At 41.1% G+C, this 17,343-nt stretch overlaps 1 protein-coding gene across 2 annotated transcripts in view; it reads right to left on the reverse strand.

Annotated features, from left to right (window-relative positions):
- The window catches only part of SLC22A2 (solute carrier family 22 member 2), a 92,804-nt gene that overhangs the window by 34,483 nt on the left and 40,978 nt on the right, over positions 1 to 17,343 (reverse strand). Inside the window, exon 11 of one of the 2 annotated variants that reach the window (XM_016956579.4) lies at positions 11,338 to 12,078. The exons of the other annotated variant lie outside the window; for it this stretch is intronic. Within the exon in view, the coding sequence (XP_016812068.1) occupies positions 12,012 to 12,078 (67 nt within the window). The 3' untranslated portion in view covers positions 11,338 to 12,011. Of the gene's footprint in view, positions 1 to 11,337; positions 12,079 to 17,343 lie in introns of those variants that run through there. 2 annotated transcript variants of the gene reach the window in all.

Genomic DNA, 17,343 nt, shown 5'->3' on the forward strand with positions numbered 1-17,343 from the left:
TACTCACCTAGCTTCACTTAACTTAGTCTTGTTTTGTGTAGCCAAATGGATCAATCTTTTGTTTTAAGTCTCCTGGATTTTGTTCTTACCTAAGAAGCTCTTCCTCATTATAAATTATGAAAACATTCCCTTACATCTTTTTTTTTTTTTTTAGATGGAGTCTCGCTCTGTCACCCAGGACGGAGTGCAATGGTGCAATCTCAGCTCACTGCAAGCTTCACCTCCCAGGTTCACGCCATTCTCCTGCCTCAGCCTCCTGAGTAGCTGGGACTACAGGTGCCTGCCACCATGCTCGGCTAATTTTTTGTATTTTTAGTAGAGATGGGGTTTCACCATATTGGACAGGCTGGTCTCGATCTCCTGACCTTGTGATCTGCCCGCCTCGGCCTCCCAAAGTGCTGGGATTACAGGCGTGAGCCACTGTGCCCAGCCCCCTTACATCTTTTCTAAAGTTGTTGGTCTGCAAACTACTGGAACTGGTGGCCAATGGTTCAGCTAGCACATTAAATCTAAATCTTGCATTAGGGAACTCATATCAATAAATTTGACTTGCTCCAACATTATGTTCACCCTCCTGGGTCTAGCATCATTGCAATTTATTTCTAAATCTCCCCCCTGACTTCTGCCAATGTAAACTAAAAAATCTTGAAATTATTTTCATATTTAAGCTATATCTTTCCTAGACTGCAATCTTTTGACTTGTCTTGAGATGTACATGGGAATCTACTCTAGACATATCTGGGGGCAATAATGGGTGGAGGAGGTCTTAAGGAGTACTGGCATTCCCTCTCAAGGCAGCTACTTCAGATGAGATGATTACAAGTGTTCAAGCAAGGGAAGTTCGTTTTTCTCAAAAAGGAAAAGAAAGGTTGCATCTTTTGGCAAAAGAGGTTCAGGGGGTTTGGGGTGTATTAGTCTGTTCTCACACTGTTAAAAAGATATACCTGAGTCTGGGTAATTTATAAGGGAAAGAGGTTTAATGTACTCACAGCTCTACATGGCTAGGGAGGCCTCATAATCATGGTGGAAGAAAAGGAGGAGCAAAGGCACATCTTACATAGCAGTAGGCAAGAGAGCTTGTGCATGGGAACTCCCACTTATAAAACCATTAGATTTCATAGACTTATTCACTACCATGAGAACAGTGTGGGGGAAACCACTCCCATGATTCAATTATCTCCACCTGGCCCCACCCTTAACACATGGGGATTATTACAATTCGAGGTGAGATTGGGGTGGGGGCACCAGGGCCAAACCATGTCATTCTGCCTTTGGTCCCTCCCAAATCTCATGTCCTCACATTTCAAAACCAATCATGCCTTCCCAATAGTCCCCCAAAGTCTTAACTCATTGCAGCATTAACTCAAAAGTCCACAGTCCAAAGTCTCATCTGAGACAAGTCAAGTCCCTTCCTCCTATGAGCCTGTAAAATCAAAAGCAAGTTAGTTACTTCCTAGATACAAGGGGAATTGGGTAATTCCTTGATACAGGCATTGGGTAAGTATACCCATTCCAAATGAGAGAAATTGGCCAAAACAAAGGGGATACAGGTCCCATGCAAGTCCAAAATCCAGTGGAGCAGTCAAGTCTTGAAGCTCTGAAATAATTTCCTTTGACTCCATGTCTCACTTTCAGGTCATGCTGATACAAGGGGTGGGCTCCCACGGCCTTGAGCAGCTCCACCCCTGTGGCTTTGCAGGTTACAGCCCCCCAACTCCCTCCTGCTTTCACTGGTGTTGAGTGTCTGCAGCTTTTCCAGGCACACAGTGCAAGCTGTTGGTGGATCTACTATTCTGGGGTCTGGAAGATGATGGCCCTCTTCTCACAGCTCCACTAGGCAGTGCCCCAGTGGGTACTCTGTGTGGTGGCTGCAACTCCACATTCCCCTTCCTCACTGACCTAGCAGAGATTCTCCATGAGGGCCCACCCCTGTAGCAACTTCTACCTGGACATCAAGGCATTTCCATACACCCTCTGAAATCGAGGTGGAGGTTCCCAAACCTCAATTCTTGACTTCTGGGCACCTGCAGACTCAACACCAAATGGAAGCTGCCAAGGATTGGGACTTGCACCCTCTGAAGCCACACGCTGAGCTGTATCTTGGCCTCTTTTAGACACAGCTGGAGTGGCTGGCACACAGGCCACAAAGTCCCTAAGCTGCACAGAGCAGGGGGGCCCTAGGTCTGACCCAAGAAACCATTTTTTCCTCCTACTGCTCCAAGCCTTTGATGGGAGGGGCTGCTACAAAGGTCTCTGACATGCCCTAGAGACAGTGTCCCCATTGTCTTGGGGAGTAACATTTGGCTCCTAGCTACTTATGCAAATTTCCACAGTGGCTTGGATTTCTCCTCAGAAAGGAAGTTTTTCTTTTCTATTGCATCATCAGACTGCAAATTTTCCTAACTTTTATGCTCTCCTTCCCTTTTAAACAGAAGTTCCAATTCCAAGCCATGTATTTGTGAATAAATAAAACTGAATGCTTTTAGCAGCACCCAAGTCACCTCTTGAATGCTTTGCTGCTTAGAAATTTCTTCCACCCGATGCCCTGAATCTTCTCTCTCAAGCTCAAAGTTCCACAAATCTCTATGGCAGGGGCAAAATGCCACCAGTCTCTTTGCTAAAGCATAACAAAAGTCACCTCTGCTCCAGTTCTCAACAAGTTTCTCATCTCCATCTGAGACCACCTAAGCCTGGACTTCATTGTTCATGTCACTATCAGTCATTCAACAAGTATCTAGGAAGTTCCAAACTGTCCCACATCTTCCTGTCTTCTTCTGAGCTCTCCAAACTGTTCCAACCTCTGCCTGTTACCTAGTTACAAAGTCACTTCCACATTTTCAGGTATCTCTACAGCAGCACCCCATTACCTGGTAAGGACTGAATTCTGATTTTTTTTTTAAATCTTGAACAAATTCCTATCTAAGGGGCCAGGGGAGTCATGCCCTACATATCATAAACTCATCAGATACATTTTATTTAACCGTATATATTGTGACTTACTTTCCAACCTGACTCTGGCATAACATTACAAGACAAGGAATAAAATACAAATATTTTACCCCAAAACATGTTTCTTTGCATATTTTGAAATGGTCCTGCAAAGCTGTTCTTTGTGGGGGAAAATTTGCATCTGTAAAGAATCTCTGTTAACATAGCTAGATCTTTGTCTTCCAGACCCTCCCAATCCTAAAGAGATTAACTAAGATCTGAATAGGAAACATTTGTCATCTATTTTCTCTAACCGCAGCCACTATAAGACTTCAAAAGAACTTTGGTCTCCACAATCTTTATCTTTTTTTTTTTTTTAATTACACTTTAAGTTCTAGAGTACATGTGCACAACGTGCAGGTTTGATACATAGGTATACATGTGCCATGTTGGTTTGCTGCACCCATTAATTCATCATTTACACTGGGTATTTCTCCTAATGCTATCCCTCCCTCAGCCCCCCACCCCACAACAGGCCCCGGTGTGTGATGTTTCCTCCCTGTGTCCAAGTGTTCTCATTGTTCAATTCCCACCTATGAGTGAGAACATGCGGTATTTGGTTTTCTGTCCTTGTGAAGTTTGCTCAGAATGATGGTTTCCAGCTTCATCCATGTCCCTGCAAAGGATATGAACTCATCCTTTTTTATGGCTGCATAGTTTCCATGGTGTATATGTGCCACATTTTCTTATTCCAGTCTATCATTGTTGGACATTTGGGTTGGTTCCAAGTCTTTGCTATTGTGAATAGTGCTGCAATAAACATACATGTGCATGTGTCTTTATAGTAGCAAGATTTATAATCCTTTGGGTATATACCCAGTAATGGGATCACTGGGTCAAATGGTATTTCTAGTTCTAGATCATTGAGGAATTGCCACACTGTCTTCCACGATGGTTGAACTAATTTACACTCCCACCAACAGTGTAAAAGCATTCCTATTTCTCTACATCCTCTTCAGCATCTGTTGTTTCCTGACTTTTTAATGATTGCCATTCTAACTTGTGTGAGATGGTATCTCATTGTGGTTTTGATTTGCATTTCTCTGATGACCAGTGTTGATGAGCATTTTTTCATTTGTCTGTTGGCTGCATAAATGTCCTCTTTTGAGAAGTGTCTGTCCATATCCTTTGCCCACTTTTTGATGGGGTTGTTTTTTTCTTGTAAATTTGTTTGAGATCTTTGTAGATTTTGGATATTAGCCCTTTGTCAGATGGGTAGATTGCAAAAGTTTTCTCCCACTCTGTAGGTTGCCTCTTCACTCTGATGGTAGTTTTTTTTTTGCTGTGCAGAAGCCCTTTAATTAGATCCCATTTGTCTATTTTGGCTTTTGTTGCTACTGCTTTTGCTGTTTTAGTCATGAAGTCCTTGCCCATGCCTATGTCCTGAATGGTATTGTTTAGGTTTTCTTCTAGGGTTTTTATGGTTTCAGGTGTAACATTTAAGTTTTTAATCCATCTGGAATTAATTTTTGTATAAGGTGTAAGGAAGGTATCCAGTTTCAGCTTTCTACGTATGGCTAGGCAGTTTTCCCAGCACCATTTATTAAGTAGGGAATCCTTTCCCCATTTCTTGTTTTTGTCAGGTTTGTCAAAGATCAGATGGTTGTAGATGTGTGGTGTTATTTCTGAGGCCTCTGTTCTGTTCCATTTGTCTATATATCTGTTTTGGTACCAGTACCATGCTGTTTTGGTTACTGTAGCCTTGTAGTATAGTTTGAAGTCAGGTAGCGTGATGTCTCCAGCTTTGTTCTTTTTGCTTAGGATTGTCTCAGCAATGTGGGTTCTTTTTTGGTTCCATATTAACTTTAAAGTAGTTTTTTCCAATTCTCTGAAGAAAGTCATTGGTAGCTTGATAGGGATGGCATTGAATCTACAAATTACCATTGGCTGTATGGCCATTTTCACGATATTGATTCTTCCTATCCATGAGCATGGAATGTTCTTCCATTTGTTTGTGTCCTCTTTTATTTCGTTGAGCCGTGGTTTGTATCTCTCCTTGAAGAGGTCCTTCACATCCCTTGTAAGTTGTATTTCTAAGTATTTTATTCTGTTTGTAGCAATTGTGAATGGGATTTCACTCATGATTTGGCTCTCTGTTTGTCTGTTAATGGTGTATAGGAATGCTTGTGATTTTTGCATGTTGACTTTGTATCCTGAGACTTTGCTGAAGTTGCTTATCAGCTTAAGGAGATTTTGGGCTGAGACGATGGGGTTTTCTAAATATACAATCACGTCATCTGCAAACAGGGAAAATTTGACTTCCTCTTTTCCTAATTGAATAGCCTTTATTTCTTTCTCTTGCCTGATTGCCCTGGCCAGAACTTTCAACATTATACTGAATAGGAGTGGTAAGAGAGGGCATCCCTGTCTTGTGCCAGTTTTCAAAGGGAATGCTTCCAGTTTTTGCCCATTCAATATGATATTGGCTGTGGGTTTGTGATAAATAGCTCTTACTATTTTGAGATACGTTCCATCAATACCTAGTTTATTGAGAGTTTTTAGCATGAAGCGCTGTTGAATTTTGCCAAATGCCTTTTCTGCGTCTATTGAGATAACCATGTGGTTTTTGTCTTTGGTTCTGCTTATGTAATGGATTACATTTATTGATTTGGGTATGTTGAACCAGCCTTGCATCCCAGGGATGAAGCCAACTTGATCGTGCTGGGTAAGCTTTTTGATGTGCTGCTGGATTCGGTTTGCCAGTATTTTATTGAGGATTTTTGCATTGATGTTCATCAGGGATATTGGTCTAAAATTCTTTTTTTTGTTGTGTCTCTGCCAGGCTTTGGTATCAGGACGATGCGGTACTCATAAAATGAGTTAGGGAGGATTCCCTCTTTTTCTATTGATTGGAATGGTTTCAGAAGGAATGGTACTAGCACTCCTCTTTGTACCTCTGGTAGAATTCGGCTGTGAATCCGTCTGGTCCTGGACTTTTTTTGGTTGGTAGGCTATTAATTATTGCCTCAATTTCAGAGCCTGTTATTGTTCTATTCAGAGATTCCACTTCTTCCTGGTTTAGTCTTGTGAGGGTGTATGTGTCCAGGAATTCATCAATTTCTTCTAGATTTTCTAGTTTATTTGCACAGAGGAGTTTATACTATTCTCTGATGGTAGTTTGTATTTCTGTGGGATCAGTGGTGATATCCCCTTTATCATTTTTTATTGCATCTATTTGATTCTTCTCTCTTTTCTTCTTCATTAGTCTTGATAGCAGTCTATCAATTTTGTTGATCTTTTCAAAAAACCAGCTCCTGGATTCATTGATTTTTTGAAGGGTTTTTTTTGTGTCTCTATCTCCTTCAGTTCTGCTCTGATTTTAGTTACTTCTTGCCTTCTGCTAGCTTTTGAATTTGTTTGCTCTTGCTTCTCTAGTTCTTTTAATTGTGATGTTAGGGTCTCAATTTTAGATCTTTCCTGCTTTCTTTTGTGGCATTTAGTGCTATAAATTTCCCTCTACACACTGCTTTAAATGTGTCCCAGAGATTCTGGTATGTTGTGTCTTTGTTCTCATTGGTTTCAAAGAACATCTTTGTTTCTGCCTTCATTTCATTGTTTACCCAGTAGTCATTCAGAAGCAGGTTGTTCAGTTTCCATGTAGTTGTGTGGTTTTGAGTGAGTTTCCTAATCCTGAGTTTTAATTTGATTGCATTGTGGTCTGAGAGACAGTTTGTTGTGATTTCTATTCTTTTACATTTGCTGAGGAGTGCTTTACTTCCAGCTATGTGGTCAATTTTGGAATAAGTGCAATGTGGGGCTGAGAAGAATGTGTATTCTGTTGATTTGGGGTGGAGAGTTCTGTAGATGTCTATTAGGTCTGCTTGGTGCAGCGCTGAGTTCAAGTCCTGGATATCCTTGTTAACCTTCTGTCTCATTTATCTGTCTAATATTGACAGTGGGGTGTTAAAGTCTCCCATTATTATTGTGTGGGAGTCTAAGTCTCTAAGTAGTTCTCCAAGGACTTGCTTTATGAATCTGGTTGCTCCTGTATTGGGTGCATATATATTTAAGATAGTTAGCTCTTCTTTTTGAATGGATCCCTTTACCATTATGTAATGGCCCTCTTCGTCTCTTTTGATCTTTGTTGGTTTAAAGCCTGTTTTATCAGAGACTAGGATTGCAACTCATTTTTTTTTGTTTTGTTTTGTTTTCCATTTGCTTGGTAGATCTTCCTCCATCCCTTTATTTCAAGCCTACGTGGATCTTTGCACATGAGATGGGTCTCCTGAATACAGCACACTGATGGGTCTTGACTCTTTATCCAATTTGCCAGTCTGTGTCTTTTAATTGGCACATTTAGCCCATTTACATTTAAGGTTAATATTGTTATGTGTGAATTTGATCCTGTCATTATGATGTTTGCTGATTATTTTGCCTGTTAGTTGATGCAGTTTCTTCCTAGGATTGATGGTCTTTACAATTTGGCATGTTTTTGCAGTGGCTGGTGCTGGTTTTTTCTTTCCATGTTTAGTGCTTCCTTCAGGAGCTCTTGTAAGGCAGGCCTGGTGGTGACAAAATCTCTCAGCATTTGCTTGTCTGTAAAGGATTTTATTTCTCTTTCACTTATGAAGCTTAGTTTGGCTGCATATGAAATTCTGCGTTGAAAATTCTTTTCTTCAAGAATGTTTAATATTGGCCCCCACTCTCTTCTGGCTTGTAGAGTTTCTGCTGAGAGATTCACTGTTAGTCTGATGGGCTTCCCTTTGTGGGTAACCTGACCTTTCTCACTGGCTGCCCTTAACATTTTCTCCTTCATTTCAACCTTGGTGAATCTGACAATTATCTGTCTTGGGGTTGCTCTTCTCGAGGAGTATCTTTGTGGTGTTCTCTGTATTTCCTGAATTTGAATGTTGGCCTGTCTTGCTAGGTTTGGGAATTTCTCCTGGATAATATCCTGAAAAGTGTTTTCCAACTTGGTTTTATTCTCCCTGTCACTTTCAGGTACACCAATCCATCATAGATTTGGTCTTTTCACATAGTCCCATATTTGTTGGTGGCTTTGTTCATTTCTTTTTACTGTTTTTTCTCTAAACTTCTCTTCTTGCTTTATTTCATTCATTTGATCTTCAATCACTGACCCTTTCTTCCACTTGATCAAATCAGCTACTGAAGCTTTTGCATGTGTCATGTAGTTCTCATGCTATGGTTTTCATCTCCATTAGGTCATTTAAGGTCTTCTCTACACTGTTTATTCTAGTTAGTCATTCGTCTTTTTTCAAGATTTTTAGCTTCCTTGCGTTGGGTTCAAACACCTTCCTTTAGCTCAGAGAAGTTTGTTATTACCGACCTTCTGAAGCCTACTTCTGTCAACTCGTTAAAGTCATTCTCCGTCCTCCTTTGTTCCGCTGCTGGTGAGGAGCTGCGATCCTTTGGAGGAGAAGAGGTGCTCTGGCTTTTAAAATTTTTGGCTTTTCTGCCCTGGTTTCTCCCCATCTTTGTGGTTTTATCTACCTTTGGTCTTTGATGTTGGTGACCTACAGATGGGGTTTCGGTGTGGATGTCCTTTTTGTTGATGTTGATGCTATTGCTTTATGTTTGTTAGTTTTTCTTCTAACAGTCATGTCCCTCAGCTGCAGGTCTGTTGGAGTTTGCTGGAGGTCCACTCCAGACCCTGTTTGCCTGGGTATCACCAGTAGAGGCTGTAGAACAGCAAATATTGAAGAACAGCAAATATTGCTGCCTGATCCTTCCTCTGGAAGCTTTGTCCCAGAGGGGCACCCGCCTATATGAGGTGTCAGTCAGCTTCTACTGGGAGGTGTCTCCCAGTTAGGCTACATGGGGGTCATGGACCCACCTGAGAAGGCAGTCTGTCTATTCTCAGAGCTCAAAAACCATGCTGGGAGAACCACTGCTCTCTACAGAGCTGTCAGACAGGGACATCTAAGTCTGCAGAAGTTTTTGCTGCCTTTTATTCAGCTATGCCCTGCCCCCAGAGTTGGAGTCTATAGAGGCAGCAAGCCTCACAGCACTGCAGTAGGCTCTGCCCCATTTGAGCTTTCCGGCAGCTTTGTTTACCTACTCAAGCCTCAGCAATGGCAGATGCCCCTGCCACTGCCGGGCTGCTGCCTTGTAGGTTGATCTCAGACTGTTGCACTAGCAGTGAGCAAGGCTCTGAGGGCATGGGACCCATTGAGCCAGGCATGGGATATAATCTCCTGTTGTGCTGTTTGCTAAGACTGTTGGAAAAGTGCATATTTAAGCGGGAGTGTCCCGTTTTTCCAGGTACAGTCTGTCATGGCTTCCCTTGGCTAGGAAAGGGAAATCCCCTGACCTCTTGCGCTTCCCAGGTGAGGTGACACCCCACCCTGCTTCAGCCCTCCATGGGCTGCACCCACTGTCCCACCAGTCCCAATGAGGTGAACCAGGTACCTCAGTTGGAAATGCAGAAATCACCCATCTTCTGCATTGATCACGCTGGGAGCTGCAGACTAGAGCCGTTTCTATTTGATCATCTTAGAACAGACCTCCACAATCTTTATCTTAACCTGAACATTCCCTTTCTATCAATTCCAGATCTTTAGACAAACCCAACCAATTGTCAACCAGAAAATGTTTAACTTCACCTATAGCCTGGAAGCCCCCGCCATGCCCTCCTCACTTTGAGTTGTCCTGCCTTTCTGGACCAAACCAATGTATTTCTTAAATGCATTTGATTGATGCCTCATGCCTCTCTAAAATGTATAAAACCAAGCTGTGCCCCGACCACCTTGGGCACATGTTCTCAGGACCTCCTGAGGGCTGTGTCACGAGCCGTGGTCACTCATATTTGGCTCAGAATAAATCTCTTTAAATATTTTATAGAGTTCAACACTTTTCTTTGACACTGGTACCAATTTATTGTATTATTCTGTTCTCATGATACTAATAAAGACATACCACACTGGGTAATTTACAAAGGAAAAAGTTTTGGCTTACAGTTCCACATGGCTGGGGAGGCCTCACAATTGTGGTGGAAAGCAAAGGAGGAGCAAAAGCACGTCTTACATGACAGAAAGCAAGAGGAGTCCTGGCATGTAAAGGGGAATTCCCTATTATGAAACCATCAGATATCATGAGACTTATTCACTACCACAAGAACAGCACAGGAAAAACCTGCCCCCATGATTCAATTACGTTGCATTCAGTACCTCCCATGACACATGGGGATTATTACAATTCAAGGTGAGATTTGAGTGGGGACATAGAGCCTAACTATATCATGGGGGTTCAAGATCTTCAGATTCATTTGGGTTCAGTCAGTGTCTCCATTCCAGTTCTGAGATTCCCTCCTTCCTACCCATTTTGTAACTTTTGTTTAAGAGACCTGATGAGGGTATGAATTCAGCCTATGGTGCAATTCTACAGCCTATAATATCAATGTTTCTCTTCTCTCTTGCTCCTTCCTTCCCATCTCTGGTCAGTGTGACCCACTGGTAGAGCCGTATAGGAAGCCAGGTGGTGAAGGGTCTGAGAAATGTCATTTTCAGGTTTCAACAGTTGATGCCACAGAAGAGAGTGCAGGAGGACAGGCATACCTGCTTTCTCAGGAAGCTATTGGAAATTATGCTTCTTTAAAATGTGACAAAAATCAAGAAGGAGATGGCATCTAGGAGACAGGAGACAAAAGGAACACTCAGGAAGGTGGGGAAAGAGAGCCCAGGGCAACAGCTCTGCTGCAGACCTAGAGATCCACCAGGCGAAAGTGGAGCAGGAGGGCTGGGGGCTCCATGTGGGAGGTCTCTCAGAACAAAAGAAAAGAAGAGAAACCAATGCGTGACGTATTTGAATACATTGAGGGGAGAGCTATTATTCTGTCAGACAGTTTGGAGGAAAATTAATGATGAATATGTAGAAAACAAAACAATAAAAACCAGTGTTCAGGAAAAGCAAGATACTGTAAAAGAAAGGAAGCATAATCATAGTACATAAAATGACTCAGTGTTAATAGCCATAATGACATGAAAGTTCAGTATTTGATTTAATAAAAATGTGACAAAGTTTAAAGGGAACAGAAAAGCTGTGTGTTGGGATGAAGGGAGAGATGAAGAGAGTTACATTTTTATCTTTTATATTAAAAAGTAAACAGATAATATTTAAGCTGAAAAATCAAGAAATGTCAATATAAAGAAGTTATTTATATATATGGAGATGAATCTCAGGGGGAAAATTCACCTAAAATAGTTGAAAATTTTCTCTGAGAAATTAGTAGAGGTGAAATAGGGCAAGGAAATTTTGTTTTCATTATAAGCCTTATGATATTTAGCTTTTAAAAATGTATTCATAATATTATTTTTATAAAATATTAACATGTATTTTAAAATCCACAAATGTTAAGACATTTTTACCAGACTAAAAAATGATCATCAATGGTTTTATAATGCTAACGTTTTTTATTGAACTCTTCTCAAGGTCTTTTGTAGAAAATACACATTCATGCTTACCCAATCTAAATATGGAAGGACCTCATGATTACTTAAGTTGTATTCCTGATTCTTTTATTTGAGATTCACTTTAAGTCTAACCTAGATAATAATCAATGTATTTTTAAAAATTTCTTCACCTATGTTACTGAAAGGCCTATCTAAAGTTCTTGACATACATTCTGGACAACTTTATATTGTTTTGGGTGTTTTATTTCTTTAAGAAAATAGATGTTCCTCTCCCAACTTTACTGTTTTTCACACTTTTTTCTATTTTGTTTGCCTAGCCCACAGTTCCCCTATGTATTCTGGTTAGATAGCATTGCAAAGAAAAGAATCAAATTTTAAAAAATACAAAGATGGAAAAAAAACCCTCCAGAAAACCAATGTCCAATGTCCTAGGAATGCTGAGAATAAAGTGAGCTGGAAGAATTTGGCAGGATCTGGTCCCATGGGTATTTTTCCACAGTGTACAATAGACTCCACTGGCTGTAGACCTAGGTTGATAGGGCTCAGGGGTAAGTTTGGTTGAGTTGTATGGGCTTTGTGATGAGTGCAGGGATTTCTACTTTTGGTCTTGCTGCCATCAAAGCTAGGTCATGACAGCAGCAACGGTCTCTCTTCTTAGTTCAATGGAATGTCTAGTTTCTGAACTTGGAGGTAAATCATCTTTTCTTTATTTTTTCTTGGTCTGCAATAAGAAATAAAAATGGAGAGGGGAGAAAGAAATTATGAGGAGGCTGAAAACCAAAATAAAGTGGGTAATAAATGAGAGGAACAACAAATGATTATAAACTTTGTTCAGGATTAGTCTTGCAATGTGTTCTGAGTGGTGGTTCTCACAAAGAAAATGGACAGAACTTGTTGATAACTCATGTCGACAGAGTTATTCCTAAAATTATCTTATTGAATTGGAACTGGCCTAAATAAGTTCCTTTTTTAGGGTGTTCACCTTTCTCTGTAATAGAGAATGTGGGTAAAGTCTAAACTTAATCTTATATCAGTTAAAGATGAAGATTGCAAAATCTTGTTATCATTAGTTATGCAAATAGAATTTGAAAAATTATTTTTTCAAAGTGTATTTACTTTTCAACAGCTTGATAAATGAAGACTGCAATTAAAACATTTGTTCAAATTGCAAGTTTTCTCAATCATCTTGTCTTCGTGAATGCCAGGACATTGCTGATATTCATCGTAGAAATGCTGCTTTCTTCATTTTGTTGTTCCCAGCCATGCCCTTTGGACCTGTTCCTGTTTATAGCAATATTGAATCAGCTGTGGGCTGCTCCCAGCCACCCAGCATCTCACAGAATTTCCCCCACCTGGAGTTGGTTAGTCTTGTCTCATTTTCTGGACCAATCCAATCTGAGACGAGGGATGGCAGAAGCTTACCCAAATCACCCTATGGTTTTGGAATTCTCTAAAGCTCCAGATGGGGAGGTAAAATCAAGTCAGTTGAGCTCCTCTGGTCTCTCTGCCAACAACAATAACAACAACTACAGCAGCAGAAACAACAACAGTAGAAATAGCAGCAATAGAAGCAGCAGCAGGAACAACAAAAGCAAGAACAGCAGCAACAGTAGCAGCAATAGTAGCAACAGCAGCAACAACAGTAATTACAGCAGCAACTGCAATAGCAACAGTAGAAGCATCAGCGACAACAGCAGCAGTAACAACAACAAAAGCAACAGCAGCAACAATAGTAATAGCAACAGCAACAGTAACAGTAGCAGCAACAGATATGGCAACAGTAATACCATCAGCAGCAACAGCAATAGCAACAATAGGATCCTCAGTAGTAACAGCAATAGCAACAGTAGCAACACGAGCAACAGCAGCAGCAACAATAGTATCAGTAATAGCAATAGTAACAGTAACAGCATCAGCAGCAGCAGCAACAGCAACAGCAGCAGCAACAATAACAAAAGCAACAGAAACAGTAACAACAAAACCAACAATAGCAACAACAGCAGCAACAATTGTAGCAATAGCAGCAACAATAGCAACAGAATCAACACCATCACAATTAAGAGCAACAACAGCAGCAACAATAGCCGCAGAAATAGCAAAATCAGCAGTAGCAACAACAGAAGTCACAGCAATAACAGCAGCAGCAGCAACAGAAGTAGCAGTAGTAATAGCAGCAACAGCAGCAGCAGCAGTAGCAGCAATCATTACCATAGTAGCAACAACAGTAGCAGCAACACCAGCAGCAGTAGCAGCAGCAATAGCAACAGTAATAGTAGCAGCAACAGCAATAGCAACAGTAGCAGCATCAGCAACAATAACAGCAACAATAGCAGCAGTAACAACAGCAACAGCAGCAGCAACAATAATAGCAGCCACAGCAACAGTAGCAGCAGCAGCAACAAGAGCAACAATAACAAAAGCAACAATAGCAACAGTATCAGCAACAGCAATAGCAACAGCAGCATCAGCAACAGCAATAGCATCACAATTAACAACAGCAACAATAGCCACAGCAACAGCAACAGCAGCAGTAGCAACAGAAATCGCAGTAATAACAGTAGCAGCAGCAGCAGCAATCATTACCATAGTAGCAACAACAGTAGCAGCAACACCAGCAGCAGTAGCAGCAGCAATAGCAACAGTAATAGTAGCAGCAACAGCAATAGCAACAGTAGCAGCATCAACAACAACAGCAATAGCAGCAGCAACAATAAGAGCAGCCGCAGCAACAGCAACAGTAGCAGCAGCAACAACAGTAGCAGCAGCAGCAACAACAGCAACAATAACAAAAGCAACAATAGCAACAGTATCAGCAACAGCAATAGCAGCAGTAGCAGCATCAGCAACAACAGCAACAATAGCAGCAGTAACAACAGCAACAATAGCAGCATTAACAACAGCAACAGCAGCAGCAACAATAAGAGCAGCAACAACAGCAACAGTAGCAGCAGCAGCAACAGCAACAATAACAAAAGCAACAATAGCAACACTATCAGCAACAGCAATAGAAACAAAAGCATCAGCAACAGCAATAGAAACAAAAGCATCAGCAACAGCAATAGCATCACAATTAACAACAGCAACAATAGCCACAGCAACAGCAACAGCAGCAGTAGCAACAGAAATCGCAGTAATAACAGTAGCAGCAGCAGCAGCAGCAATCATTACCATAGTACCAACAACAGTAGCAGCAACACCAGCAGCAATAGTAGCAGCAATAGCAACAGTAAGAGTAGCGGCAACAGCAATAGCAACAGTAGCAGCATCGGCAACAAGAGCAACAATAGCAGCAGTAACAACAGCAATAGCAGCAGCAACAATAAGAGCAGCTGCAGCAACAGCAACAGTAGCAGCAGCAGCAACAACAGCAACAATAACAAAAGCAACGATAGCAACAGTATCAGCAACAGCAATAGCAACAGCAGCATCAGCAACAGCAATAGCATCACAATTAACAACAGCAACATTAGCCACAGCAACAGCAACAGCAGCAGTAGCAACAGAAATAGCAGTAATAGCAGCAGCAGCAGTAGCAGCAATAATTACAACAATAGCAGCAATAGCAGCAACAACAGCAGTAACAGCAGCAACAACAATAAAAGCAACAACAACAGCAATAGCAGCAGCAATCATAACAGCAACAGCAGCAGCAGCAACAGCAGCAGTAACAATAGCAGTAATGACAACATCAGCAACAGTAGCAGCAACAACAGTGTCAGCAACAGTAGCAGCAGTGACAGCAATAGCAACAGCATCATAATCAACAATGGCAATAACAGAAGCAGCAGCAACAACAAAAGCAACAATAGCAGCAATAGTAGCAGCAACCATGACAGTAACAGTAGCAGCAACATCAGCAGTAGTAACAACAGCAGTTGCAGTAGCAATAGTGGTAACAACAGCAGCAGCAGCCATAGTAGTAGCAATGACAACAGCATTAACAACAACAGCAACAATTTCAGCAACAGCAGCAGCAGCAACAGCAACAGCATCATAGTCAACAACAGCAATAATAATAGAAACAGCAACATAGCAGTAGCAGCAACAACAGCAGCAGCAACAGCAATGTCAGCAACAGGTAGCAGCAGCAACAATAACAAAAGCAACAACAGCAGCAATAGCAGCAACAACAACAAGAGGAGCAACAAAAGTAGCTGCAACAATAACAAAAGCAACAGCAGCAACAACAGCAGCAGCAATAATTATAACAGCAGCAACAACAGCAACGTCAGAAAAAGCAGTAACAGCAATAGCAGAAGCAGCAACAGCAGCAGCAGCAAGAGCAGCAACAACAGTAGCTGTAACAATAACAAAAGTGAACAGCAACAGCAGCAAACAAAACAACACCCACAGCAAAAGCATCAGCAACAGCAACAAAGCAGGAACAACAGTAGCTGCAACAATAACAAAAGCAACAACAGCAGCAACAGCAGTGACAAAAACAACAGCACAGTAACAGCAGCAACAGTAACAGTAGCAGCAATAGCATCAGCCACAACACTAACAGCAGCAACAACAGTAACAGCAGTAACAGTAACAGTAGTAGCAACAACAGCAGCAGCAATAACAATGGAAGCATCGGCAACAACAATAGCAAGAGCATCACAGTCAACAACAGCAACAGCAGCAACAATACCCACAGCAATAGCAACAGAAGCAATAACAGCAGCAGCAACAACAGCAGTAGGAACACCAGCAGTAACAACAGCAGCAGCAACATCAGCAACAACAGCAGCAACAACAGTAGCAACAACAGTAGCAGCAGTAGGAACAGCAGCAATAATTATAACAGCAGCAGCAACAACAGTAACAACAGTAGAAATAAGTACAATAGCAATAACAACAGTAATAGCAACAGCAAAAACAATAGCAGCAGTAACAATAACAACAGCAATAGCAGCAACAACAGCAACAAGAAAAATGACAATAGCAGCAGCAACAACAGCAGCAGCAGCAACAACATCAGCCACCGGTGAGTGACTACTAACTAAATACCAAGCACTGTGATGGGTGTTTCATCGTATTGTCCCATTCATGAGCCCAACCCTCTGATGGTGAGACAAGTTCATGGGCCACAAAATCTAGCTGCCAGGATTGAAACTTTGGCTTTGTCACTGATTGGCTGTGTGGTTTTGAGCAAGTCCTTTACTTTCTCTGGCCTGTTTTTTTTTTTTTTTTTTTTTCCAGTTGTCAGTGGGGTTAATAATAATAACGCCTATTTCATAGGGTTGCTGCAAGGATTCAATGAGGGAATACAGGCATACCTCAGAGATATTGGGGATTCAGTTCCAGACTACCACAATAAAGTAAATTTTACCATAAAGTGAGTCATACATTTTTGTTGGTTTCCCAGTTCATATAAAAGTTACGGTTACACTATACTGTAGTCTATTAAATGTGCAATATTATGTCTAAGAAAACAATGTAATTTAAAAATACTTTATTTTTTAAAAATGCTAACAATCATCTGAACCTTCAATTTGTGGTAATCTTGCTGGTGGAGGCTCTTGCCTCTATGTTGATGGCTGCTGACTGAGCAAGACAGTGGTAGCTGAAGGTTGAAGTGGCTGTTGAAACTTCTTAAAACAAGAATATGAAGTTTTCAATGTTGATTGACTCCTCCCTTCATGAAAGATTTCTCTATAGCATGCAATGCTATTTCATAGCATTTTACCCACAGTAGAGCTTCTTTAAAAATTGGAGTCAATCCTCTCAAACCCTGATGCTGTTTTGTCAACTAAGTTTATGTAATATTCTAAATCCTTTGTTGTCATTTCAACAATGTTCACGGGATCTCCACCAGGAGTAGATTCCATCTCAAGAAACCACTTTCTAAGCTCATCTGTAAGAAGCAACTCCTCATCTGTTCAAGTTTTATCATGAGGTTGAAGCAATTCAGTCACATCTTCGGGCTCTACTTCTAATTCTAGTTCTCTTGCTATTTCTATTGTATCTGCAGACACTTTTTATGCTGAAGTCTTGAGCT

Source organism: Pan troglodytes, chromosome 5, assembly GCF_028858775.2.
Source record: "Pan troglodytes isolate AG18354 chromosome 5, NHGRI_mPanTro3-v2.0_pri, whole genome shotgun sequence".
Taxonomy (NCBI): Eukaryota; Metazoa; Chordata; class Mammalia; order Primates; family Hominidae; genus Pan; species Pan troglodytes.